Source organism: Salmo trutta, chromosome 40, assembly GCF_901001165.1.
Source record: "Salmo trutta chromosome 40, fSalTru1.1, whole genome shotgun sequence".
NCBI lineage: Eukaryota > Metazoa > Chordata > Actinopteri > Salmoniformes > Salmonidae > Salmo > Salmo trutta.
Genome location: NC_042996.1, coordinates 11,350,902 through 11,378,481, shown reverse-complemented (window position 1 = coordinate 11,378,481; position 27,580 = coordinate 11,350,902). Strand labels below are relative to the sequence as shown.

The window sequence follows — 27,580 nt, the reverse complement described above, 5'->3', positions numbered from 1 at the left end:
GGCAGCCCAATTCTGATTATTTTGTCAACACATGATATATGCCATTTATCAGACTCTTTTATCCAAAGTGATTTACAGACATGCGTGCGTTCACTTTACGTATGGGTGGTTCAGGGTATAAAAAACACTACCCTGGCATTACATGCGCCATGCTCTACCAACAGCTAAAAAGGACACATCATTTCAAAATAAAGTCCATAAATACAATTTATTTATACATAAAAAGGTAATTTCCCCCTAAATTTCAAAAGAAAAAATGGACTACCAAGACGTATAGATTATCCAGTGATGCCATAGGTTTACTTTTTGCTTCCATTTTAGTAAACTGTGATCTTCTTGTCCTTGATGGAGGTGCGCGTGGTATGGAGGTCATAGAGCCGACCCAGGGTGGTGGATGAGAGACGTAAGTCATCAGACCTGGCTGAAACGATGGATGTGTCAGGGAGTTCAGGGAGCCAAACTGTGCAGAAGCATGTGTCAAGGTAGGTCTGGGGGTTCTCTGTCCTGTTGGGCAAGGAGATCTGAACCTTGCATTGTTAGGCAGCACAGGGGTGGTTTGTGAGTGTAGCATGACTGGAATAGGTTGCCAGTGCATGTTGTGGTGGCTCTGGTTTTGAACGAAGTTAGGTGGTGGAACATAGGTCCCAGGCCTGGACCCTTCCCTGTACTGAATAAGGTACTCTGTGTAAACCTGGTGCTTCCCGACCACCACAAATACAGAGGGGTTGTAGATATCATCCACACAGATGTCATAAGAGATGGTGTGACTTCCGTCTTTTGAAGGGGGGCAGAGGTAGCTGGAGCATCCTTGCGTGTAATTTCCCACCAGCACATGACAAACAAACATGGACCTGACTCCTGACTGGCTGGTGTAGCTGTTGGAGAACTTGGCATCCTTAGAGAAGTAGCTTCCTGGAAAGAGATGGGTTAGAATTAGAACAATCACAGTGACAGTGTGACATTACAAAGACATTTGTTTTGTCAACTTTTCCACTGTATTTCCATAATGTGACGTGAAAGAGAATAGCAAAAAAAGATGTTGTCCAATGCCATTTCCACGTAACATAATACATTGTTATATAAACTTAAAAATCTGTTAGATATCACATGAAATGCAGAGCTCACCTTGCCCATAGGGCGTTCCATGTGTTCCACCAATCCTCCAGTCTATGTTCTGTAGGCATATAGCGTCCACGGGTTTAGAGTCTGTTCCATGGAAGAGCTGCTTCTCATTCTCCTTCCCTGTGTTTGTCTTTCTCATCACATCTCCTTGCCTTGGGAGAGGAACAACAGATTCATTTGTCCGTATCTTCATTGGCATGTCACCTCATAGCATTTGCAAGTGTTCGCTACTAGAATTTAAGTACCAGTTACCATTAACATGTTACATCTGTTTGCATATGTTATGTTGTAACTGCTTTGATTAATGCAGTCAATATGAACATATTTCTTGGGTAGATTACATTTCTTTTGGCATGAGGAGTTTGGATTCTTACCACGAAAAGACCTCCCACAGGATCCGATTCTGCACCATCTCAATACTCTTCACACTGAAGCCAGTCATAGTTTGATGGAAAAGATCCAGAATATTCTTGTGCTCAGCTGAGGAACTCTGCAGAGCAACCCTCTAGAGAGAATGCATTTGAAAATAACATACTTTTACCAATGTAATAGCTTTATAATGCACTGCCTTCTGACCAGATGGAAGATCTTATGAGTTAAAAAGTGATTATGAACCTTGAATCCAGTTTCAGGTACTGAAGATTTATCCCAGTGACTGGGTAAAGCTTTGGATTTCAGCAGGCAGTCACCAGAGTCTTTCTTGCTGAGGATGAGTAGAGAAAGTTAGACAGCGTTATAAAAAAATAAAATCAGTACAGTATAATCTCATCCACCTGGCAGCTCACTCTCCTAATTTATATCCAATAGCAATTGAGCCCAGGGACGAGGTTAGTGTAGTCTACTCTACAAGGTCTTTTACCAAAGTGTGTTGTCACAAGCATCATTAGTATCCCCGATTGCCTGGACGTTGCGGTAGGTGGACAATATGGATGCCACCAGTTCATTAGGTACTCCCCTCTGCTGCAGGGTGTTGATCAGGTGGGGCTCGTATAAGTCATGAGACCTGCCACAATCCACGTCTGCAGCACAGGTTCCTGTAATGTAGTGCTCACAGACGTGGAGTCTTCTGCAGCTCCCTTTGTCAGGACAGTAGCCATACTCTCCACTACCTTTGTTGTATGTGAAGCAAACCTGGAGACAAATACAGACCACTCCTGATGAGGGATTGATAAGGACATTGGATAAGTGCAAACTCTGTTTAAGTGCATTGATAAGAGAATTATCTAATAAAGGTAAATGAATCAATAAACCATGATGAATTATTAGTCATACAGCATGGTTAATGAATAATCAATGTAATGATCAATGTAGTGATCGATTGTTCTGATTAGTTCCAGAAAGTCCAGGAACTACTGGAGAGGGAAAGGGGGGGGCGGGGGGGGACTGTCACATCCTGACCAGTAGAGAGGATATTTTGTTATTGTAGTTTGGTCAGGACGTGGCAGAGGGTAGTTTATTTATTACGGGGTTTTTTGGTCACTGGTCTGTTTGTATTTCTATGTGTATGTTCTAGGATAGTTTTCTATGTGTAGGTTGGGTGCTGGACTCTCAATTGGAGGCAGGTGTTTCTAGTTGCCTCTGATTGGGAGTCCTATAAATAGGTGTGTGTTTTTGTTTGTCACTTGTGGGTAGTTGTTTGATAGCACTGCTTTTGTTGAGCCTGCGGCTCTGTTCCTGTCGTTAGTTTGTTTATTGTTTATCCTGTGGATGCTTTGCTCGTATATATTAAAAAGATGAGTATCTACATTTCACCTGCTGCAGTTTGGTCTCTTCAACACGGCTGTAATTATGACACAGGCAGTAAAACCTAAAAATAAAACGGGTTGCAGTGTTTGTCTATGAGCGAGATAAAGACAGGGTTAGGATAGATACGTATGATCATTCTAGCAGAATAACTCTATATTGTGAGAAGGAAAATTAATGGGTGTGATACACATAGAAAACATATTGCTCAAATCAATAGTCGAAATGGGAAAAAAAGCTGGTTTGTTCTTGTAAGCGTGGGATAGAAGCAATGTGTCATATAGCATACGAATAATTATTCTTCGAAATAGAAAAAAGAGCTGGTTTGTTCTTTTAAGCGTGGGTCATACGAATAATTATTATCTATGGGAGAAGTGAGACCTAATATGGCGGAGTGAGAAACAGATATTATTGTCAACAATTACATTAAGCAACAGATAAATAGGCTGTTAACTAGGGCTTTACAACCCCTGGAAAATAGTTTATAGTTGCATATGTATGCGACCTAATGTCCGATCAATATCCCCTCTATAGATAAAGTTTCGAGAGAGAGTAACTATGTTGGGATGAGTGATTGCGTGTGAGGAGAATTCTGTCAACAATCACGAGAAAAAGACAGGCAGTAAAACCTAAAAATAAAACAGGTTGCAGTGTTTGTCTATGAGCAAGATAAAGACAGGGTTAGGATAGATACGTATGATCATTCTAGCAGAATAACTCTATATTGTGAGAAGGAAAATTAATGGGTGTTGATACATATAGAAAACATATTGCTCAAATCAACAGTCGAAATAGAAAAAAAAGCTGGTTTGTTCTTTTAAGCGTGGGATAGAAGCAATTACGAATAATTATTCCCCAAATTCTAGGTTAATAATAATTATTCTTCAATTCTAGCTTAACGACGGTAAATAGCATACACATAAAGATTAACAGCGAGTAGACACTGATTTTATTTGATCCAGAGTTGTATAAATTAAAGCACATAGAATAAAAGATAGTTTAAGGTACTTACGAATAATCCTTTTAAAATTCTAGGTAGGGAAAACAAGCAGAATAAATACGAGTGTACTTTAACAACACGGGTGGTAAATCCTCTAAGGAGATCCCGGTATTGACGGGAGATGAACGTTTTATGCTGGGAAAAGATAAGAGGAACATTTATTTTGCCCCGAAATGGAGGAAGAAATACGATTTTGATGGATGTTTAAATGTTGTTAGATTGGAATCACTGGTTAAACAAATACATAGGGTCTGTGGGGATAAGACAGAGAAGCAGCGCACAGAAGGCCTTGACACCGCTCGTGTCTGGCTGGCAGAAGCTAGAAAGAGAGCGGAGGGGGCCAAGAGTAAGGAAGTTACAAAGAATGAATGTTTGGGTAGCCAGGAGCAGACAGAGAGGACTCCCACGGCTCCCACAGAGACACCATCTAAACCCAAATTATACCCCTCCCTGGCTGACCAGGGGTGGCGGGAGAACCCAGATAACGAGGTGGTGGTAGTGAGACGGAGGCAACCACATCAAGTGCCGCCCGTACCAATACCCCCTCCCCCATATGCTGGTCCTCAGGGAGCCGAGGGAGGTAGAGAGGAAGAGACACAGAGAGGAGGACAGGATTTAGCCACTTTATTGAGAAAGTGGATTGAAACAGAGGAAGGGAGAAAGATGGGAACTAGGGGAAGAGAGCATGTTCGTGGTGCTGCACAACCCAGAGCCCTCAGTAGACTCGTTTCCCATAACCAAAGTCCGGATAGGAATAGACAAGAGGGAAGTGGGGATGATTCGGAATGGATAGAAGAGAACGAGAGGACAGTCAGACAGTACCCTCTGATAGCCTTACCTAACCCCCGAGCTGGGGATGACGGACAGGGGCCGACACTGGAGGTATATAGAGCATGGACTCAGAGAGATGTAGCCAGGGCAGTCGAAGGGGTAGGACATCCCAAGACAGGTATGGATGGGTTCAAAAGAGATTTGGAGGCTCTGACAGCCAGCTTTAAACTAAACACGGGTGAAGTAGAGAGAGCAGTTAGACAGCTGGTGGGAAAGATTGGGCAGCAGTTAGGGGAAATTGGGTACCAGGAAATGGTGATTTGATAGTAGTGCCCTGGGCGATAGATGGACAATATGTCGAGAAAATCACACAGCTGTGTAATAATATGTAGAGAAAATCACACAGCTGTGTAAGATTTCTCTAAGGTTCACAAGTGTAAACAAGAAGACAGTGAGACTATAAGCCAATACCTAGAGAGATTAAAGGACGTGTTCAACGCAAACAGTGGGTTAATAGGACCCCCGGTAGTGGATGGATTTGATGCCCCGTATCACCAGCAATTAAAAATTGCTTTCCTCAGTGGAATGCGCCCTGAGATCAAACAGAACCTAGTAGGGTGGGGGCTAGCAGATCTGAGGGAAGTAAAGAGATATGCTGTACACTATGAGCAACTTGGCAAAGGTGAGAAAGAGAAGAAGGAAAGGAAAGGAGCAGAGTATCTGATGGCCACTCTAGGAGAGATTGCAGGGAATGGCAGAGGTGACAAAAGAGAACAGAATAACAGGAAAGGGGAGAAAGAGGAATACAAGTGTTTCAATTGTCACAAGCTAGGGCACTTTGCTAGACAGTGTAAAGCACCATGTAACCACTGCAGGGAGGGAAACCATTCTCGTAGGGATTGTTACAAAAACAGAGACAAGCAAGGCCAGAGAGGGAGTAGAGACAAATACAAAGAGAAGAAGGTCAGGCGCCCACAGCCAGACTCAGAGGAGGAGGAGGATGAGGCATGACTAACTATGGAGAGCGGGGGAACAGACACTAGTGAGGGGAAACAGGATTTTCAAGGTTTAGTTATAAACAGCGATTGTGAAGTTTTTGAATTGGCTACAATTGATTTGGCATTACAACAAGAACAGAAACCCTATTTAACACTAACAGTAATGGGAGATAGAATCACATTTCTGTGTGATACTGGGGCGTGTCGCACAGCAATCTGTGAAGACGAGGCTCCCAAATGGATAAAAAGTAATGGGGAACAGATAATAGTACGGTCAGCATCAGGACATCAATTCATGGAGCGGTTGTCTGCTCCTATAGCCCTGAAACATGAGTCATCTGGGGTAGAAGCCACTGTCCCGGTTCTAATATCTAAACTATGCCCAGTAAACTTGTTGGGCAGGGATGTGATGACAAAATTAAATGTGGCAGTCACACACACTGAGAGGGGAATGAAGGCATACGTTGTCAGAGACAACATGGTTGTCTGTGGGGACGGGGAACCATGTTATTGGTACAGTCAGGATTTGCTGAGGGGGGGGGGATAACAGATATTCCTAAAACCTTGATGGAACTCTCCGACCAACTGGCCCAAGGACTCATTAAAATGTCACCCGATGACTTACACTGTACTCTCTGGTATAACAAACGCCCAGGTCCAGATCTTGTCTATGAGGAAGCATTACTTAGAACCCCAGAGAGAACTATAGGGTTAAAGTGGTTACACTATGACAGCACTCATGTTGCTGTGGAAGTGGAGCTACTTCCACAAGACCAGACATTGTTCAGAGAAAGGTGGAGCCCCCATGTATCTCTTGCCAGGGAGCCCCCAGAAAGGTGGGAGGAAATGGGCCAGTGGGTGTCACAGGGGAGGAAAATCACAAACTGGGTAGTCATGATTAGTGGAGATCAACACAGTCCCTCAACCGATAGGTATCGCAAGAAGCTATATTGGAGAGCTAATAGTGTTCCTTCTGTACACCTAGAAGCCAGGATATCTTAAAGGGGTATACACACATGGCATTTTGGAAGTTTTGTTTTCTGAGTTTTAATTAAGCACGTGAAATTCTTTTGATAGGGAATGTTCTGGGAACCTGGGATACAAAATGTAGATACAGTTCTTAGCCTTCATTTGTCTAATGTAGTAAGAAACACGGTTCTGAAAGGGTGGTGTAACTTTTGACCCCTCTGGTGACTTTTCCTGTGTGGTCTGATCAGCCACATTGAAAAGCCATTTGGATGGTGAATTTAAGGTCATTGGTGATATTGATTTTAAGGGAATTTGTAGAACTGATAATTACGATAAAGTTAAAGTTCTTAGACACAATTGATCATTTGAACCAATGAGAAGACAGAAGGATGATAAAGGTACAATCATTTTTCTTGGTGGAGTAAATCAGATTAGTCATTTTGATCTGATTATGTTATTTGAAAATATTTTGACCAATAGCAGGGGTATTTTTTACATGATCTAGATATGTTTATTTTCCCTTAGGAAGTCAGCTGTGGTTGAAAGCAGTGTAAGAGATTTAACACAACAAGGCTGTGGAATTGATATAATAGTATTACTATATTTTGTTGTGAATAAGTTTAATAATGGTAGACTTAGGTCAACAGGACAGGGATATATGACATCTGTAGGTGATCTAGGATCATTGAGGGTATTGTAATACATTTAAGTAGATATGCAATATCTAGACAGGTTGATTTTTCTAAAACTCAGGAGTGCAACCAAGGAGACAATGAGACATTTAGTCAATATTTGGAAACAACCCATATTATGAGAAAAAGCTGGAGATAGATAAATAGAAGGGCAGACGGAGAAATCCTCCCCTGCACTGCTGAAACCTTGAGGGTTGGGGAGTAGCAGGAAGAAAGGAGGGGGGCCAGCAGGAGTAGATAGGAAGAGAATTTGGTTCACTTAGCTTTAGGATATTAATTCATGGAGAGACTATCGGCTCCGTTGGCAGGCATGTATTTTAGTTTTGATTTTAAGTTTATGTAAATTCGCTAGGAGGTGAGATATGGACCAATTCCGAGCTCCGATCAGTGGGATGGCGAATGCGGGCCTCCAGGCCAGGAAGATGGCTCGGTTTCTTTTAATCACGAGGAGCCAATGTTTGATGAAACAATTTTCAACGTTTAGATTGACTGTTCCTTTAATAAAAATTATGATGAAAATCCTAAATCGAAGTGTCATAATTGGAAATAGGCCCAGGACAGTCATTGAGGAGTAGGAGGAATATTCATGTATTGGTCTTGTTTAATCCTTGTATCACAATTAAGTTACATATAGCGTGTGATTATTTGTGTTTCCATATAGCGTGTGATTATTTGTGTTTCCATATAGCGTATGATTATTTGTGTTTCCATATAGCAGGTGATTAGTAGGGTTCTATGTGTGATTATGTGTGATTACATATAGCAGGTGATTAGTAGGGTTCTCATATAGTATTTGATCATCATGGTGAATTATTTAATCATTTAAGGGTGGAATTGATAAGAGAATTATCTAATAAAGGTAAATGAATCAATAAACCATGATGAATTATTAGTCATACAGCATGGTTAATGAATAATCAATGTAATGATCAATGTAGTGATCGATTGTTCTGATTAATTCCAGAAAGTCCAGGAACCACTGGAGAGGGAAAGAAATGTGTGTATGCAATTAGTATAGAGAGCAGGGGACAGATGGTAAAGGGAATAAAACTTCAAAGCGTTCCTAACCTTGAGGGAAAGGAACAGGCTGAGCTAGATAGTGATAAACAGTGTGTGTGAAGTCAATGGGGGATGCAGGTCACCAACAGTTTGTGTGTAAATCCATGTGCGTAAGTAAGCAAGAACTATAAAATGACTGTTTTGTTATCCTGACGCCAGAACGTTCTCTGAATATAGCTACAGAAACCTTTTGCAGAAAGCTGAGATCTTGCCTAATTATTTAACCCATTGTCTTACAAACCTAGGGCATTAGTCAAGGCGAATTGATTATTGATTATTATCATCAAGATATAAAATTCCTTTAACATGCATCAGTCCCAATTTACAGATATCCCAATTCAAAGTCCCAATTCAAATACATAATTTGTACAGATATCTGCGCGCTAAGTTTAGTACACATACTTGGATGATAGCCTGAAGTCTGTGCATTCATCAGTAGTCATTTTGGACATGGGGAAATAAACATTGAATATACAATGCCTGTGAATCAAAAGTAAGAATCAGCTCATGTTCCCTGCTGGCGTTGCATCTTTAAGTGTGAATTCAACTTAATTGTAAAGTGGCTGACATAAACATTCGGAAAGTATTCAGACCCTTTGACTTTTTCCACATTGTGTTACGTTACAGACGTATTTTAAAATGGATTAATAATTCTTTGCCCCCTCATCAATCTACACCCAATACCCCATAATGACAAAGCAAAAACAGTTTTTTTTTGAAAAAAACGGAAATATGTAATTTACATAATTATTCAGACCCTTTACTCAGTACATTTGTTGAACCATCTTTGGCAGTGATTAGAGCCTTGAGTCTTCTCCCATTCTTCTCTGCAGATCCTCTCAAGCTCTGCCAGGTTGGATCGGGAGCATCGATGCACAGCTATTTTCAAGTCTCTCCAGAGATGTTAGATCGGGTTCAAGTCCGGGCTCTGGCTGGGCCACTCAAGGACATTCAGAGACTTGTCCCGAAGCCACCCCTGCGTTGTCTTGGCTGTGTACTTAGGGTCGTTGTCCTGTTGGAAGGTGAAAATTCGCCCCAGTCTGAGGTCCTGAGCACTCTGGAGCAGGTTTTCATCAAGGATCTCTCTGTACTAACTCCATCTTTCCCTCGATCCTGACTAGTTTCCCAGTCCCTGACACTTAAAAACATCCCCAAAGCATGATGCTGCCACCACCATGCTTCGTGACGTTTGGCATTCAGGCCAAAGAGTTCAATCTTGGTTGTCATCAGACCAGATAATCTTGTTTCTCTTGGTCTGAGAGTCCTTTAGGTGCCTTTTGGCAAATTCCAAGCAGGCTGTCATGGGCCTTTTACTGAGGAGTGGCTTCCATCTGGTTACTCTACCATAAAGGCCTGATTGGTGGAGTGCTGCAGAGATGGTTGTCCTTCTGGAAGGTTCTCCCATCTCCACAGAGGAACTCTGGAGCTCTGTCAGAGTGACCATCGGGTTCTTGGTCAGCTCCCTGACCAAGGCCCTTCTTCTCTAATTGCTCAGTTTGGATGGGCGTGCAGCTCTAGGAAGAGTCTTGGTGGTTCCAAACTTCTTCCATTTAAGAATGATGGCAGCTCTCTCTCTCTAATTCCTTCCACCTCATGGCTTGGTTTTGGATCTGACATGCACTGCCAACTGTGTGACCTTATATAGACAGGTGTGTGCCTTTCCAAATCATGTCCAATCAATTGAATTTACCACAGGGGGACTCCAATCAAGTTGTAGAGACGTCTCAAGGATGATCAATGGAAACAGGATGCACGTGAGCTTAATTTCGAGTCTCATAGCAAAGGGTCTGAATACGTATGTAAAAAAGGTATTTCTGCTTTTTCTTTTTAATACATTTGTAAAAATGTCTAAAAAACAGTTTTTTCTTCGTCATTATGGGGTATTGTGTGTAGATAATTGAGGATTATATTTTTTAGAATAAGGCTGTGACGTAACAAAATGTGGAAAAAGTCAAGGGGTCTGAATCCTTCCCGAATGCCTATGACGCACATACTGGGGGTAAAAGGGCGTTGTCATTCTGCAGCAGTAATGTACACAGCTCCTTCCTGTCCAGTTCCTCCAGTTAATGCTCTCTCAGGACTCTGATGTTATGCTCTGACGTCAGCTCATGGCAGAGACGGCATCCTTGTCTGGAAATCACAAGAAGGAGAGGCGATTTCTTATTAAGCTCTTAAAAAAACATATATTAGGTTTTCCTTAAATGTCAAATCTACAAACTGCCATGAACCTGTAGCAATTGACATTTATACTGTAGTGAATTACCTGTCACATTCTGTAAGACCAAATGAATTTAGAAAATTTCTGAAATAATAGTAGAATTAATAAAAGTAATATGACGGGTAAATAACTTCCGGGGTAAAAACAAACAGTAAAGCAAAAAAAGTTTACCTCTCATTGGATGGACATGTTCCATACAGATAAAACTTAGTTATAAATGAGAACTTGTTCTCAACTGGCCTACCTGGTTAAATAAAGGTGAAATAATAAATAAATGTTCCATACAGATAAAACTTACACAGGTGTAAATTGCTGCAGCCACTCCATCCATTAGCTCTGCATAACCTCATCTTCGTCTTGGCAACTATCAGTTTGTTTCCCTTAGAGACAGCCCTGGTAAACATCTCCTGATTCCCTAAAACACTTTCCAGGTCATCTTCCATCGTGCTAATGTTGGCACGTAATTCTCCCAGCTCTCTGGACCCATTATGGGCAGAGGACCTTGTAGAGCAGAGCTGTTGTATCCATGTCAGTCACCGTAGAACACCTGACTGTTGGCCCTCGCAAAACTGTACATATATTGTCAAATCTGAAGTAGAACATTGCTCTCCATTAACTACAAAACAGGTGACCAGCATGCGACAAAACCATTTGTAACCACTCCCCTATTATGAAGGTAGCAAAGTATAACAAACAGGCAATAGATCAACACACTAATGACGGAACACACCCTATTAAATACGTCACATTGAACTCTGTCCCAGTGGCATGTGGAACCTTTATTTACATCACAATAGGCCTGTTAAACACACAGAAGCAGCAGTAGTGAGTCATTGATTCAGTTTGTCAATAAAGATGATTTTTATCCCAAAAATTACATTTCTGACATCAGAATGTGTTGTGGAAATTCAGTACTGAGAGAGACTTGGTCTTTTCTTCAAACAATCATCTTTATTTAATATCGATTAATTATTGCACTAATGAGACCGTCAGCCCACCAGTCTTGACTGACCGTTAGGCTGAGAGTCTGAATCATACACGTAATGCACAGTTCATATAGCTAATACCCAAAATGCTTGGTTTCACCCCTCCCATATAGATTAGGGGGCCCCATAAGCCACTTTGGGCTCATCCTGTCTTTATCTGCCCCTGGCCTTATCTTAACCCCCGACCCTGGCCTAATTTCCCAGGTCAGGATGTCTAAGAACCATTGAGGCCTTTGTTCCACTCCTCTCTATCCCAGTTACAACCACCCCACATCCTGTCACTGGAATGCCAGCTGTAGGTTTTATCACCAGTAAGCTAGAGTGGACACCATAAAACACAGCATCAGCAGGACAGAAATATCTCACTGTTTAGGGAAATAATTGTTACATATCCAACAAATAAGGTGAATACATCATTTTTCCATCACAGGTGTTTGAAAATCTCTTAGAAATGAGTAGACTTGTCCAGAAAACATCCAGAATCAATGATTTTATGAGTTTAAAACACAGAAATCAAACTTGTTTCATTTACAAAATGTATGGGCTGTGTCAGCAGACCTGAGTAAAGGAAACATGCTCATCAAATTCATATTTGTGCAAAATGACAAACGTCTGGTTGGTTGTGAACAGCTTCACTGTTGTTAAGCCCCTACAGGTAAAGATACACAGCTATACTACATCTTTGATATGCAAATGCATTATCCTTCATAATTTTAATACATTTTCTGTTTTTGAAGATTTGAAGTTCGCCATCAAAACTTTCTATTAACTTACTGCTCCATCCTGACAAAGGCAAGTTATTGCAGAAGACATTTGTTTTTTTCTTTGGTGTCCCTCCTTTGAGCTGTTGGAACACTGTACAGTGACTCAGGACGAGATCTAGTGGTGCTTGTTGTGGTAGATAGTGGACGACAGAAGGCACCTGCCGAGGGAGAGAACACCCGAGATTGGTTGCTTGCTGACGGGGAGAGTGTGCTTGGAGAATTGCTTGACGTGGAGGGGGAAGTGTGTGAGAGAGTTTGTGTGTAAGTGGGGGAGTATGATGAGTGAGAAAGTGTGTAATAAGGTGTGCTCAATGAGTATGAAGGGGATAGTGGCTGAGAGGTACTGCTGGCAGGGAGTGTGCGAGTAGTAGTCATTGAGCGGGTGTGAGCCCGAGATAGGGTGCCAGTTAAAGGGGAAAGTATGCCAGGGGGGGTGCTGGCTGAGGGAGTGAGTGTAGGAGAGGGGGTGCTGGCTCGGGGAGCGAGTGTAGGAGAGTGGGTACTGGCTGGGGTAGTGAGCGTACGAGAGGGGGTGCTGGCTGGGGTAGTGAGCATACAAAAGGGGGTGCTGGCTGGGGTAGTGGGCGTACGAGAGGGGGTACTGGCTGGGGTAGTGGGCGTACGAGAGGGGGTACTGGCTGGGGTAGTGAGTGTGTGCGAGGGGGTACTGGCTGGGGTAGTGAGTGTGTGCGAGGGGGTACTGGCTGGGGTAGTGAGTGTGTGCGAGGGGGTACTGGCTGGGGTAGTGAGTATGTGCGAGGGGGTACTGGCTGGGGTAGTGAGTATGTGCGAGGGGGTACTGGCTGGGGTAGTGAGTATGTGCGAGGGGGTACTGGCTGGGGTAGTGAGTATGTGCGAGGGGGTACTGGCTGGGGTAGTGAGCATACGAGAGGGGGTGCTGGCTGGGGTAGTGGGCGTATGAGAGGGGGTACTGGCTGGGGTAGTGGGCGTACGAGAGGGGGTACTGGCTGGGGTAGTGAGTGTGCGAGAGAGGTTTGCAAATGAGGGATTGAAATCTGGGTCTAGGGTGGTATCCACCAATTGAGAACTTGAGGCTGGCTTCATGGGAGATTGACTGAATATCAATGGGGCTTGGCCAGGTTTTGGGCGAGACTGATGGACTAAACACAAAGTGGGATGAGAATCGGTTGCATTAGAGGAAGTTGTGGCTGCAGTTTTAGATGGACTCAAAGTTGATGGAACACTCTTCGATGGGGTAGCAGCAGCTGTGGCTTGAATCTGGTTGGATTTTGGGGTTAAGGAAGTGGATTGGATAGAGACAGTCTTGGTTGGAGCTGGAGCCGAAGAGGTCCAGTGCATGACGCCATCATCGTATTTGATGAGGAACTCGGGGTACACCTGGTGCTTTTCAAACACCACATATATGGATGGGTTCAGGACATTGTCCACACAGCTGTCATAGAGAGTCGGGCTTCCCTCGCCTTTTGGAGGGGGGCGACAGAGGTCCGAGTTCCCCCGTGTGTAGTCGCCAACAAGCACCCGACAAGCAAACATGGACCTCACTCCTGAGTCGCTGGTGTAGCTGTGTGAGTACTTGGCATCCCTGGCAAAGTAACTCCCTTAAACAAACAGAGAAGATCATCAGTAAAACAGAATGACTGACTATAATGAGATCATGACTGCTTCTAAAATCTGACTACACTTCTGACAGTTGGTTAACATGAGGTACCTTCGCCATACACAGTTCCATTGGTTCCACACAGCCTCCAGTCGAAGTTATCTCTGCAAATGGCGTCTACGTGTTTTGGGTCCGTTCCGTGGAAGAGATGTAACTCCTTGCTGTTTTTACCTCCATTGTTTTTCTTCATTAAATCTCTTTTCCTGAGAAAGAAGAAATGACCATTAGCTGCTGTTAAGAATTATATTTTAGACGGTTATTCCCTATTGAAATTTGGCCTCTAGGTACCGTCTGTAAGGCCAGAGGTCACCTTAAAGCAGCTCTCAGTAACTGGAATCTGGGCCCCTGAGACATAAATTCAGCCATGGGTGTCTTTAAGTGATTCAGATGTTTCAAATGTATAGTCTATACAACCCCAAGGTCTCTGCCTTGATTTAATGCTTTGGCACGTGGCACAGAAAGGTGAAACGGAAAACAGATAAGGCAAGAGTATTTAGGTCAGCCCTCCCCTCAGGAGGGGTCGAGATTTGCTGTGGACTTCTTAGAGAAACATGTCTGTCTTCTCATTTGCATATGTCTGTCTAGGTCTCTGTCTAATAAACCCTTAAATATAGGAGCTGTTCACCTTATATTTTGTATATAGCATTTCTACACACCTTGACCAGATTTTCAATTCCTAACACTGCTTACCCATAATCGCATTCAAGACAGGGTTTACTTAGCATTTTGGAAGTAACATGTTAGGATTGTGTGTGAGAGTTGATGTAAACATACCATTGGAAGACTACCCAGAGGTCCCTGTTTTGGACCCTCTCGATGCTGGTGATTTTGAAGCCCCTCATGGTCTTGTTGAAAAGTTCCTGGACCTTCTGATAGTCCCTGTCAGAACTCAGAAGAGTGACTGTCTGCAGGAGGGGAAAACAAAAAGGTTGTCACAGCTGAAACCAAATGAAAAGCAATGTTAAAAAGTAGACTTTCCCGCAAGCCAAAGCAGTAGAATCTCATGTAAACAAGCAGTGGTGGAAAATGAATCCAATTCCATTACTTGTGTAAAAGTAAATGTACTTTAATAGAAAATGACTCAAGTAAAAGTCACCAAGTAAAATACTACTTGAGTAAAAGTCTAAAAGTATTTAGTTTTAAATATACTAAGTATTAAAAGTAAATGTAATTGTAAAAATATATTTAAGTATCAAAATAATTTAAAGTTCCTTATACAGTGCCTTTGGAAAGTATTCAGACCTCTTGACTTTTTCCACATTTTGTTACGTTACAGACAATATTCTAAAATGTATTAAATATTTTTTTTCCTCAGCAAGTACACACAATACCCCATAATAACAAAGTGAAAATAGGTTTTTACAAATGTTTGCACATTTATTAAAAAGAAAAAACAGAAATACCTTATTTACATAAGTATTCAGACCCTTTGCTATGACACTCAAAATTGAGCTCAGGTGAATCCTGTTTCCATTGATCATCCTTGAGATGTTTCTACAACTTGATTGGAGTCCACCTGTGGTAAAGTCAATTGATGGACATGATTTGGAAAGGCACACACCTGTCTAAAAAAGGTCCCACAGTTGACAGTGCATGTCAGAGCAAAAACCAAGCCATGAGGTTGAAGGAATTGTCCATAGACCCCCGAGACAGGATTGTGTCGAGGCACAGATCTGGGGAAGGGCACCAAAAAATGCCTGCAGCATTGAAGGTCCCTAATAACACAGTGGCCTCCATCATTCTTAAATGGAAGAAGTTTGGAACCACCAAGACTCTTCCCCTGTGGTAAATTCAATTGATTGGACATGATTTGGAAAGGCACACACCTGTCTATAGAAGGTCACACAGTTGGCAGTGCATGTCAGATCCAAAACCAAGCCATAAGGTGGAAGGAATTAGAGAGAGAGAGCCGCCATCATTGTTAAATGGAAGAAGTTTGGAACCACCAAGACTCTTCCTAGAGCTGCACGCCCATCCAAACTGAGCAATAAGAGAAGAAGGGCCTTGGTCAGGGAGGTGACCAAGAACCCAATGGTCACTGACAAAGCTCTAGAGTTCCTCTGTGAAGATGGGAGAAACTTCCAGAAGGACAACCATCTCTGCAGCACTCCACCAATCAGGCCTTTGTGGTAGAGTGGCCAGACAGAAGCCACTCCTCAGTAAAAGGCACATAACGGCCCGCTTGGAGTTTGCCAAAAAGCACCTAAAGACTCTCAGACCATGAGAAACAAGATTATCTGGTCTGATGACAACCAAGATTGAACTATTTGGCCTGAATGCCAAACATCACGTATGGAAGAAACCTGGCACCACATCATGCTGTGGGGATGTTTTTCAGCGGCAGGGACTGGGAGACTAGTCAGGATCAAGGGAAAGATGAATGGAGCAAAGTACAGAGAGATCCTTGATGAAAACTTGCTCCAGAGTGCTCAGGACCTCAGACTGGGGCAAAAGTTCACCTTCCAATAGGACAAGGACCCTAAGCACACAGCTAAGACAATGCAGGAGTGGCTTCGGGACAAGTCTCTGAATGTCCTTGAGTGGACCAGCCAGAGCCTGGACTTGAACTGAAGACTTGAGGCTGTAATCACTGCCAAAGGTGCTTCAACAAAGTACTGAGTAAAGGGTCTGAATACTTATGTAAAATGTGATATTTCCTTTTTTTTAATATAAATTAGCAAACATTTCTAAAAACCTGTTTTTGCTTTGACATTATGGGGTATTGTGTGTAGATTGAGAAAAACATATATATTTTAGATTAAGGATGTAACGTAACAAAATGTGAAAAATGTCAAGTGGTCTGAATAATTTCTGAAGGCACCGTATAAAGCAAACCATTTTTTTAAATTTATGGACAGCCAGGGGCACACAACACAGACATAATTTACAAACAAAGCATGTGTTTAGTGAGTCAGCCAGATCAGAGGAAGTAAGGATGACCAGGGATGTTCTCTTGATAGGTGTGTGAATTAGACCATTTTCCTGTCCTGCTAAGCATTCCAAATCTAAAGAGTACTTTTGGGTGTCAGGGAAAATGTATGGACTAAAAAAGTACATCATTTTCTTTAGGAATGTAGTAAAGTAAAAGTGGTCAAAAATATAAATAGTAAAGTACTTTACGCCACTGTAAACAAGTTACCCTGTATCCAATGTCAGGTATCGCAGACTTGTCCCAAAATCCAGGAACAGCTCTGAAATTTTGAGAGGGGTTGCGTGGTCCATTTCGCCTGAAAATATATATGAAAAAGAACCTTGATATACACAACACAAAGAAAAAAAGTAGTTCATTTGAAAATCTCTATTTGTTCTCATCTTAAATGGAATTTTTATTCATTTATTTATTTTATTTTACCGTTATTTAACCAGGTAAAGTTGACTGAGAACACATTCTCATTTACAGCAACGACCTGGGGAATAGTTTCAGGGGAGAGGAGGGGGATGAATGAGCCAATTGTAAGCTGGGGATGATTAGACAGCCGTGATGGTATGAATGCCAGATTGGGAAATTAGCCAGGACACCGGGGTTAACACCCCTACTCTTACGATAAGTGCAATGGGATCTTTAATGACCTCAGAGAGTCAGGACACCCGTTTAACGTCCCATCCGAAAGACGGCACCCTACACAGGGCAGTGTCCCCAATCACTGCCCTGGGGCATTGGGATATGTTTTTTAGACCAGAGGAAAGAGTGCCTCCTACTGGCCCTCCAATACCACTTCCAGCAGCATCTGGTCTCCCATCCAGGGACTGACCAGGACCAACCCTGCTTAGCATCAGAAGCAAATAAATCCCTCTTGTTTGAGATACAAAACAAAACCACGTGTTATGGTCTATACTGTTAGGTTCTAAATAACCCAAGTAAAAACTGAAGGACAACTATAAAAGCTCAAACCAAGTTTATTCACCCAAAGGGTCAGACAGCTGAACAGACCAACCATTCACACAAGCACTGGTATTTAACCCTTTCTCCTATCCTGAGTCTGTCAGCAATCAAGAGTGTCTATTAGGTAAATATAGAAATGGTTAGATTCAGAACATAGTACCCATTCTCAGTCCATTCCCATTCATACATTACCTGCTTCTTGCAGCTTGTGCGTCCACAGTTGAAACAAAGACAGGACGTCGTCTGACCATCCTTATAGTGCCATATCTTTCGTTATATTGCGTCATGTCTGTAATTACAAGAATAACTTTTTGAACCAGCATCCTTACAGTTAATGTTCAACATCTCTAACATCTAGTCTACCTGCCGACTATTTTAGTACTAGAATTTGAGGCGTATAAGAGTAGCCTTTTTGACTAACTAACTTGTGCAAAGCGCTAATAACTCAAATATATTATTATTATTACAGTAGGTTGTTTTTCAAGAGTGTTGATGTGTGTTACCTCTGAAACTCAGCTCATAAGACTGCTGGCCTGCAGTGAACTTCACCACAGCACTTTGATCCTCCTGGTACCTTTTCTCAAGGTCTTCACTGGTGATGGACGACAATCGGTGCTTCTCTTTCTGTGATTCATAGAAAAAAAAAAATCTAATTCAAGGGGAACAACAGTTTACCGTCTCTATTATTGTCCTCGTAACACATCAGCCTGTTGGAGTGTTTCACACCACTTACGATGGATGCGTATTGGACCCATTTGCCGTACTCGTCCTCCCAGAACCACGCCCACTCTGTGGTGAGTACGAATGTGGGCTCGGTCACAGAGGAAACTGTGGAGAGACGGCGAACTTCACTGAATCCAAGGCTCATGGAGTCAAAATGCACACAGTCTGATCCCTCACTGTGAAGGCATAAGAACATGGCAATGGGAAGAAGATAAAAAAGTGATATTGTACCTTATTCACAGTTTGACATACTTTTGCTAGTTAAAGGTAGACTCAGCGAAATGACGTTGCCATGAGCAGCACTGCAGATATTGAGATGAGAGAGATGCAGGACAGTCACACACAGTAACATATCTGCACATGTGCACGGGTTTGCTTCATGCTGTTACAATGTGGAAGCCACGGGACCAAAACATCGGGGAATTTGAGTCTCGCGCTTCAACCCACTATGCTGTTCACTTTCTGCATCTACAGTCGTATGAAAAACTTTGGGCACCCCTGACAATTTCCATGATTTCCATTTATAAATAATTGGGTGTTTGGATCAGCAATTTCATTTTGATCTATCAAATAACTGATGGACACAGTAATATTTCAGTAGTGAAATGAGGTTTATTGGATTAACAGAAAATGTGCGATATGCATCAAAACAAAATTAGACAGGTGCATAAATTTGGGCACCCCAATAGAAAAATCACATCAATATTTAGTAGCGCCTCCTTTTGCTAAAATAACAGCCTCTAGACACTTCCTATAGCCTCTAATGAGTGTCTGGATTCTGGATGAAGGTATTTTGGACCATTCCTCCTTACAAAACATCTCCAGTTCAGTTAGGTTTGATGGTTACCGAGCATGGACAGCCCGCTTCAAATCATCCCACAGATTCTCAATGATATTCAGGTCTGGGGACTGGGATGGCCATTCCAGAACATTGTACTTGTTCCTCTGCATAAATTCCCGGGTAGATTTTGAGCAGTGTTTTGGGTCGTTGTCTTGTTGAAATATCCAGCCCCGGCGTAACTTCAACTTTGTGACTGATTCTTCAACATTATTCCCAAGAATCTGCTGATATTGAGTGGAATCCATGCGACCCTCAACTTTAACAACATTCTCAGTACCGGCACTGGCCACACAGCCCCACAGCATGATGGAACCCCCACCAAATTTTACTGTGGGTAGCAAGTGTTTTTCTTGGAACGCTGTGTTCTTTTGCCGCCATGCATAATGTCCCTTGTAATGACCAAATAACTCAATCTTTGTTTCATCAGTCCACAGCACCTTATTCCAAAATGAAGCTGGCTTGTCCAAATGTGCATTTGCATACCTCAAGCGACTCTGTGGCGTGTGTGCAGAAAAGGCTTCTTCCGCATCACTCTCCCATACAGCTTCTCCTTGTGCAAAGCGCGCTGAATTGTTGAACGATGCACAGTGACACCATCTGCTGCAAGATGATGTTGTAGGTCTTTTGGAGGTGGTCTGTGGGCTGTTTTTGACTGTTCTCACCATCCTTCGCCTCTGATATTTTACTTGGCCTGCCACTTCTGGCCTTAACAAGAACTGTGCCTGTGGTCTTCCATTTCCTCACTATGTTCCTCACAGTGGACACTGACAGCTTAAATCTCTGCGATAGCTTTTTGTAGCCTTCCTCTAAACCATAATGTTGAACAATCTTTGTTTTCAGGTCATTTGAGAGTTGTTTTGAGGCCCCCATGTTGCCACTCTTCAGAGGAGAGTCAAAGAGAACAACAACTTGCAATTGGCAACCTTAAATACCTTTTCTCATGATTGGATGCACTTGTCTATGAAGTTCAAGGCTTAATGAGCTCACCAAACCAATTGTGTGTTCCAATTAATCAGTGCTAAGTAGTTACAGGTATTCAAATCAACAGAATGACAACGGTGCCCAAATTTTTGCATAGCTTATTTTTCACATCTGATTTAATTTATACAACTTAATATTGCTACACTAAAAATATTTGTCTGGACAATACCCCAGTACTCAGCTTTTATTAGAAAATGAATGGCATGCCACTGTGATCATTTTCTGCGATGACAGAGTAAATTATTATGCAGCCTCAGAGGGGTGCCCAAACTTTTTCATGACTGTATGTAATATCACTGAGTCTACCTTTAAGTATGACATAACAACATACTATACCTGTGTATCTTAGAAGGGTCACAGAAGTCTCTCTCAATCACTTCATTTTCTGGCAGAGCTGACCAAGTCTGTCCATCTTTCACTTCCCACTTGTAGGGCATTTTGAAGTGGACTCTCCAGCATTTCTCTGAAAGTCATACGTTTGCAGTGAGATGTGATATGTTGTAAAGTATCATTATTGCACCTGGGTCACAGCCTGATTTGTCCCTGAATTGTGGTTTCACAGGGTTTGTATTGTGTATCTACTGACAACTTTGAAAGTTATAAACTCCTATCCTCGTATGATCACTCGGCTACACATGCCTCTCTCTAATGTCAATATGCCTTGTCTACTGCTGTTTCGGTTAGTTCTTATTGTTTTATTTCACTGTCGAGCCCCCAGTCCACCTCAACATGCCTTAGATAGCTCTTTTGTCCCACCCCCCCACACATGCGGAGACCTCACCTGGCTTAACTTGTGCCTCCAGAGCCACAACCTCTCTCATCGTCATGCAATGCCTAGGTTTATCTCCACTGTACATCCTACCATACCCTTGTCTGTACATTATGCCCTGAATCTATTCTATCACGCCCAGAAATCTGCTCCTTTAATTCTCTGCTCCCAACGCACTAGACGACCAGTTCTTATAGCCTTTAGCCGTACCCTTATCCTACTCCTCCTCTGTTCCTCTGGTGATGTAGAGGTTAACCCAGGCCCTGTGTGTCCCCAGGCGCTCTCATTTGCTGACTTCTGTAACCGTAAAAGCCTTGGTTTCATGCATGTCAACATCAGAAGCATCCTCCCTAAGTATGTTTTATTCACTGCTTTAGCACACTCCGCCAACCCTGATGTCCTAGCCATGTCTGAATCCTGGCTTAGGAAGGCCACTAAAAATTCTGAAATTTCCATCCCCAACTACAAAATTTTCCGACAAGATAGAACTGCCAAAGGGGGCGGAGTTGCAATCTACTGCAGAGATAGCCTGCAGAGTTCTGTCATACTATCCAGGTCTGTGCCCAAACAGTTAGAGCTTCTACTTTTAAAAATACACCTTTCCAGAAATGTCTCTCAATGTTGCCACTTGTTATAGACCCCCCAGCTGTGCTCGGGACATCATATGTGAATTAATTGCCCCCATTTATCTTCAGAGTTTGTACTGTTAGGTTACCTAAACTGGGACATGCGTAACACCCCGACCGTTCTACAATCTAAGATAGATGCCCTCAATCTCACTCAAATTATCAAGGTACCTACCAGGTACAACCCTAAATCCATAAACATTGGCACCCTCATAGATATCATCCTGACCAACTTGCCCTCTAAATACACCTCTGCTGTTTTCAACCAGGATCTCAGCGATCACTGCCTCATTGCCTGCGCCCGTTATGGGTCCGCGGTCAAACGACCACCCCTTATCATTGTCAAACACTCCCTAAAACACTTCTGCGAGCAGGCCTTTCTAATCAACCTGGCCCGGGTATCCTGGAAGGATATTTACCTCATCCCGTCAGTAGAGGATGCCTGGTTGTTCTTTAAAAGTGCTTTCCTCACCATCTTAAATAAGCATGCCCCATTCAAAAAATGTAGAACTAAGAACAGATATAGCCCTTGGTTCACTCCAGACTTGACTGCCCTTGACCAGCACAAAAACATCCTGTGGCGTAATGCATTAGCATCAAACAGCCCCCTTTTCAGGGAAGTCAAGAACCAACATAAACAGTCAGATAGGAAAGCTAAGGCTAGCTTTTTCAAACAGAAATTTGCATCTATTCCAAAAAGTTTTGGGACACTCTAAAGTCCATGGAGAATAAGAGCACCTCCTCCCATCAGCCCACTGCACTGAGGCTAGGAAACACTGTCACCACCAATAAATCTACGATAATCAAGAATTTCAATAAGCATTTTTCTACAGCTGGCCATGCTTTCCACCTGGCTACCCCTACAGTTCTAATGACTGCCTCACCTGGTTCACCAACTACTTCTCAGATAGAGTTCAGTGTGTCAAATCGGAGGGATTCAATTCTGGGTTCAATTCTCGGGCTGACTCTTTTCTCTGTATATATCAATGTTGCTCTTGCTGCTGGTTATTCTCTGATCCACCTCTATGCAGACGACACCATTCTGTATACATCTGGCCCGTCTTTGGACACTGTTAACAAACCTCCAAACGAGCTTCAATGCCATACAACACTCCTTCCGTGGCCTCCAACTGCTCTTAAATGCTAGTAAAACTAAACACATGCTCTTCAACCAATTGCTGCCCACACCCGCTCGCCCGCCCAGCATCACTACTCTGGACGGTTCTGACTTAGAATATGTGGACAACTACAAATACCAAGGTGTCTGGTTAGACTGTAAACTCTCCTTCCAGACTCACATTAAGCATCTCCAATCCAAAATTAAATCTAGAATTGGCTTCCTATTTCGCAACAAAGCCTCCTTCACTCATGCTGCCAAACATACCCTCATAAAACTGACTATCCTACCGATCCTTGACGTCAGCGATGCCATTTACAAAATAGCCTCCAACACTCTACTCAGCAAATTGGATGTAGTCTATCACAGTGCCATCCGTTTTGTCACCAAAGCCCCATATACTACCCACCACTGCGACTTGTATGCTCTCGTTGGCTGGCCCTCACTACATATCTGTCGACAAACCCACTGGCTCCAGGTCATCTATAAGTCTTGCTAGGTAAAGCCCAGCCTTATCTCAGCTCACTGGTCACCATAGCAACACCCACCCGTAGCACACGCTCCAGTAGGTATATTTCACTGGTCATCCCCAAAGCCAACACCTACTTTGGCCGCTTTTCCTTCCAGTTCTCTGCTGTCAATGACCGGAACAAATTGTAATCAAAAAAAAATCAAAAAAAAATCACTGTAGCTGGAGACATATCTCCCTCTAACTTTAAGCATCAGCTGTCAGAGCAGCTTACCGATCACTGTACCTGTACACAGCCAATCTGTAAATAGCACACCCAACTACCCTCATCCCCATATTGTTATATTTTTGGTTGTTGCTCTTTTGCACCCCAGTATCTCGACTTGCACATCATCATCTGCACATCTATCACTCCAGTGTTAATGCTAAATTGTAATTATTTCGCCACTATGACCTATTTATTGCCTTTGTAACAGTGTAAGTTCCGTCCCTCCCATTGCGGGTTTGTGGCGCAATGGGTAACGATGCTTCGTGGGTGTCAGTTGTTGATGTGTGCAAGGGTCCCTGGTTCAAGCCCAGGTTGGGGCAAAGAGAGGGACGGAACCTACACTGTTACACCTTACCTCCCTAAATCTGACTACATTTGCACATACTGTACATATATTTTTATATTGTATTATTGACTGTACATTTGTTTATCCCATGTGTAACTCTGTGTTTTTGTTTTTGTCGCACTGCTTTGCTTTATCTTGGCCAAGTCGCAGTTGTAAATGAGAACTTGTTCTCAACTGGCCTATCTGCTGAAATAAAGAAATTAAATTAAATATCCGGCCGGCTGCCATAGCTTCTGCCTGAGAAAAACAGGGCAAAGCCCTTGTAGGTGTTCTGCCAAAGCAAATCCTCCAGACACTGCCTCCACACACTCTCTCTCTCTCGTTAAATGTACCTCCTTGTTTGCAGTCCCCCTTGACAAAGAACAGGCAGATCTCATTCCTCACTGTAAACAAACAACAAATAAATAAACACACATTTAGTTAAATGAAATCAAAGTTGGCATCAGGGTTGGGGTCAATCCCATTTCAATTCAGAAAGTAAACCAAATTCCAATTCCACATTTTCCTCACTAGTTAGGTTTCCATCCAAACTATATGCATATTTTTCAACCAGAAACGTGTTTCCATCAAATTGAAATGTTGTGGATAAAAGGCTGTGCATGATGACATTGTGCACATAAAAATGACTTTCGTGGTTAAATTCCCATGTACCAAATATATTTTGGCCCGTTATATAGCTTATGTGCCCAAATACAGTGTGGGTATAGCTTACATGATGAGATTATTATGGACAAAAGAGCAAGATCATTTTTATTTGTCAAATGGCAGCCAAGCATTGATGATCATGTCACCAGATTAAGACCCTCAATATTTATTGGAAAGGAGCATCAAGCGCATCATCTTGCACTTTCATATTATGGTTATTATATCAATATTTTTGAATAAAACGTTTTCCACCACCATTTCTCACATAATTAATTTTACAGACAAAAAAATCCTGCCTATTTTGTTTGGTCGACATTAAGAAAGTTTACCCAGAAATGTTCTGTTTCAGGCCTGTCATGAAACATTTTATCCAATATCTACTTTACTTGCATAAAACGGTTGGATGGAGACCTGGTTATTGAAAAGCATTGAAGAGAATTGGAATGTTAGTGTACTTCCTGAATTGACTGGTCTGGAATTGAAATGTAATTGACCCCAACCCTGGATGGCAAGCAAGTCCATCGAGGAATACTTCCAAGTAACTATAGAAGTTAAATATAGTGACTGTTCTGAAACATTATTCCCCAATGAACACAACCCTGCTGTTTGCTCCTGCAGCCGTCTACCTGTATTTCTCGGAGGACAGCTCTGGGGCCTGTTGATGGAAGCAGCACTGCCGGCACCTTCATTCTTCATGGCCTGGATGTTCCGGTAGGTTGACAACATGGACGTCATTAGATCGTTTGGCACTCCCCTCTGCTGCAGAGTCCTTTGTGGGTGGGGCTCGAAGAAGTCATGACACCTGTTGCAGTCGGCTCCCGAGGAACAGGTTCCTCTGATGTACCTGTCACACACGTGAAGTCTCCTGCACCCCTCCTGATCCGGGCAGTTGCCATAAAGCCCGGCGCCTTTGTTATAAGAGCTGCACACCTGAAAGAGTGAGTGAAAGGGCTTTTAAAATACTTGTTTACCATACCATTGTTGTATAAATCCAAGAAAGCATGAGATGAAAGAGCTATTGGGTCTATGGACAGTGATGTGCTAGTCAAAATATGCAGACATCTTCATCAGTCATACAACACAAACCATCCACTGATCCACATCAGCAGTTAGAGAAAAATATAATAAAAAAATATGAACTAATATGAAAAATAAAATATTATAAAAACGGTTGGTTACCGGTGGAAGGAGAGAGTTGTCGTTTTGTAACAACAACTGCCGGATTTCTTGTCTACTAAGCGTCTCAAGTTTATGCTCTCTTAAAACTCTGGAGTTGTGTTCAGAGTTCAGGTCATGGCCGAAGCGGCATGTCCGTCTGAAGTGAAAGTAGCAAAAAAACTGGTCAATAATAATACAAATTACAATTCAGTTTGCAGAACAAATTTAACTAACTAAACCCCATAATTCTATACAGCTCATGCAGTTTCAAGTCCTGGGCTGAAATATCTTAAATGTGAAAAACTAAATAAATAACGACAGTATTTGTAATGAGACATTTATTCACGCCATATGACTGAAAGAAATTCAATGAATATGTAAGAATTGGTTGGAATTAATTTGTAGGCAGTTTAACGTAACACTTCTGGTCCTACATAGCATATGGCTACATAATAATAACATTAATAATAATACAAAAAAAATATGCTTACCTTCCCCTACTATTCTTACAGTCCCCAAATAAATAAAATTTACACAGGTGTAAATCATTGCAGCCATCACATTGCTGAGCCTTGCAGCGTCTAACCTTAGTTTTCGCAATGACGCTTTTGTTTCCATTACACAACGCGACAGAAAATACCTCGTTTTCATCAAGGGCACAGATAACATCTTCCCCGCACCCAATATCTGCCAGATCCGCATAATCCAGTACTCCCTGGTGATAGCAAATTACTTTTAATAGATATTGCTGATCCATCTCGCAATGACTTGCACAACTGTTGTGCCTGGTCCAGGACAGTGGACCACAGTATTACAGAAGGCTACCGCTACACCAGAGGCGCTACATCGCGAGACTAACCGGAACGCTTGTGAAACAGACCAAGCAGACCAGGCCGGGGTTTGAAGTGAAATATGCTTCCTTAGTTCTTAATTTTCTCAAAATCTAAAGGCACAACCTATACTCGAGCCAATGCCGTAAGTAGTTGAATATGGTATTACTCAGAACTCGTGAAACAGACAAACTGACAAGTTTTCATTTTCGTCAAAAACAACTTTATATCGAAGGAGTGCCTTTGAGTTGACGGCCTGTACATGCGTAGTTAGACGCGAAACGACCTTAAGACCGGATGACGTATTTTTGCGCATGAGCTTAGCTAGCCAACGTCGCCATGACATCGCATACAAGCGTGATCTGGGATTTCTATTGGAGAATAGGTTTTTGCTTATCTTCATACTGTACTGTCTTTGACTACACCCTTGCTTACTCATTTTTGACGAAAGAAAAACGAAACTAAGGCAAAGGCCAAAGGGGACACACGCACACAAAGTTAATTGTTTAAATTGGATTACCCCAGAGCCATATATGGATAATTATATGGGAACATGATTAGTGCTTTTTGAGGTCGGTTCGGTTTCGGTTTGATTATTTACAAAATAATCACGGTTTTCGATTTTGGTTTCTGTTATTTTCTTAAAACATGAAATTAACTATGCATTAATGCTAGAACAACACAGAATAAAATAATTAATAAAAGTCCCATGATGATAGTGACTGCCCATTACTGCTTATCATTATTAATTATTATTAATTATTATTCGACATAATTTATTCACATTAGTTTATAAATATTTCAGTTGTTGTGCATATTACATTTGTTTTATTTGATGATATTATTTAATCCATATCATCTCATTTCTACAGAGCTGCTGCCTATGGTATCTGACAAAATCACAATTATAGTAGTTCCTCAAAGTAAAAGAGGCATACATTTGGCTGCTGAATATCAACTATC

At 42.2% G+C, this 27,580-nt stretch overlaps 2 protein-coding genes across 2 annotated transcripts; both read right to left on the bottom strand.

Annotated features, from left to right (window-relative positions):
* Positions 1-317: 317 nt before the first annotated feature.
* Positions 318-11,229, bottom strand: LOC115180159 (protein mono-ADP-ribosyltransferase PARP12-like). Its single transcript, XM_029742039.1, has 8 exons — positions 10,871-11,229; positions 10,349-10,484; positions 1,982-2,253; positions 1,738-1,825; positions 1,497-1,612; positions 1,126-1,274; positions 528-912; positions 318-417 (listed from the first exon to the last, which is right to left on the bottom strand). The coding sequence occupies exons 5-8, from the start codon at positions 1,562-1,564 to the stop codon at positions 318-320; spliced, it is 702 nt and encodes a 233-aa protein (XP_029597899.1). The 5' UTR covers positions 1,565-1,612; positions 1,738-1,825; positions 1,982-2,253; positions 10,349-10,484; positions 10,871-11,229.
* On the bottom strand, positions 10,456-26,871 carry LOC115180158 (protein mono-ADP-ribosyltransferase PARP12). Its single transcript, XM_029742038.1, has 13 exons — positions 26,279-26,871; positions 25,809-25,944; positions 25,256-25,559; positions 24,317-24,367; positions 20,726-20,852; positions 18,578-18,743; positions 18,348-18,468; positions 18,037-18,133; positions 17,101-17,188; positions 14,736-14,866; positions 14,013-14,164; positions 12,826-13,902; positions 10,456-10,484 (listed from the first exon to the last, which is right to left on the bottom strand). Exons 1-13 carry the CDS (start codon positions 26,542-26,544, stop codon positions 10,456-10,458), a joined length of 2,745 nt encoding a protein of 914 aa, XP_029597898.1. The 5' UTR covers positions 26,545-26,871.
* Positions 26,872-27,580: the final 709 nt, after the last annotated feature.

Coding starts and splice junctions, on each gene's coding strand:
- LOC115180159 (XM_029742039.1), bottom strand. CDS start 1,564: ATGACTGGCTTCAGTGTGAAGAGTATTGAGATGGTGCAGAATCGGATC. Junction 913..1,125: donor TGGAACGCCCTATGGGCAAG/GTGAGCTCTGCA, acceptor ATCTCTTTCCAG/GAAGCTACTTCTCTAAGGAT. Junction 418..527: donor GTGCTGCCTAACAATGCAAG/GTTCAGATCTCC, acceptor CGTTTCAGCCAG/GTCTGATGACTTACGTCTCT.
- LOC115180158 (XM_029742038.1), bottom strand. CDS start 26,544: ATGGATCAGCAATATCTATTAAAAGTAATTTGCTATCACCAGGGAGTA. Junction 20,853..24,316: donor GGGGGACTGCAAACAAGGAG/GTACATTTAACG, acceptor TATGACTTTCAG/AGAAATGCTGGAGAGTCCAC. Junction 14,867..17,100: donor TACCTGACATTGGATACAGG/GTAACTTGTTTA, acceptor CCCCTCCTGCAG/ACAGTCACTCTTCTGAGTTC.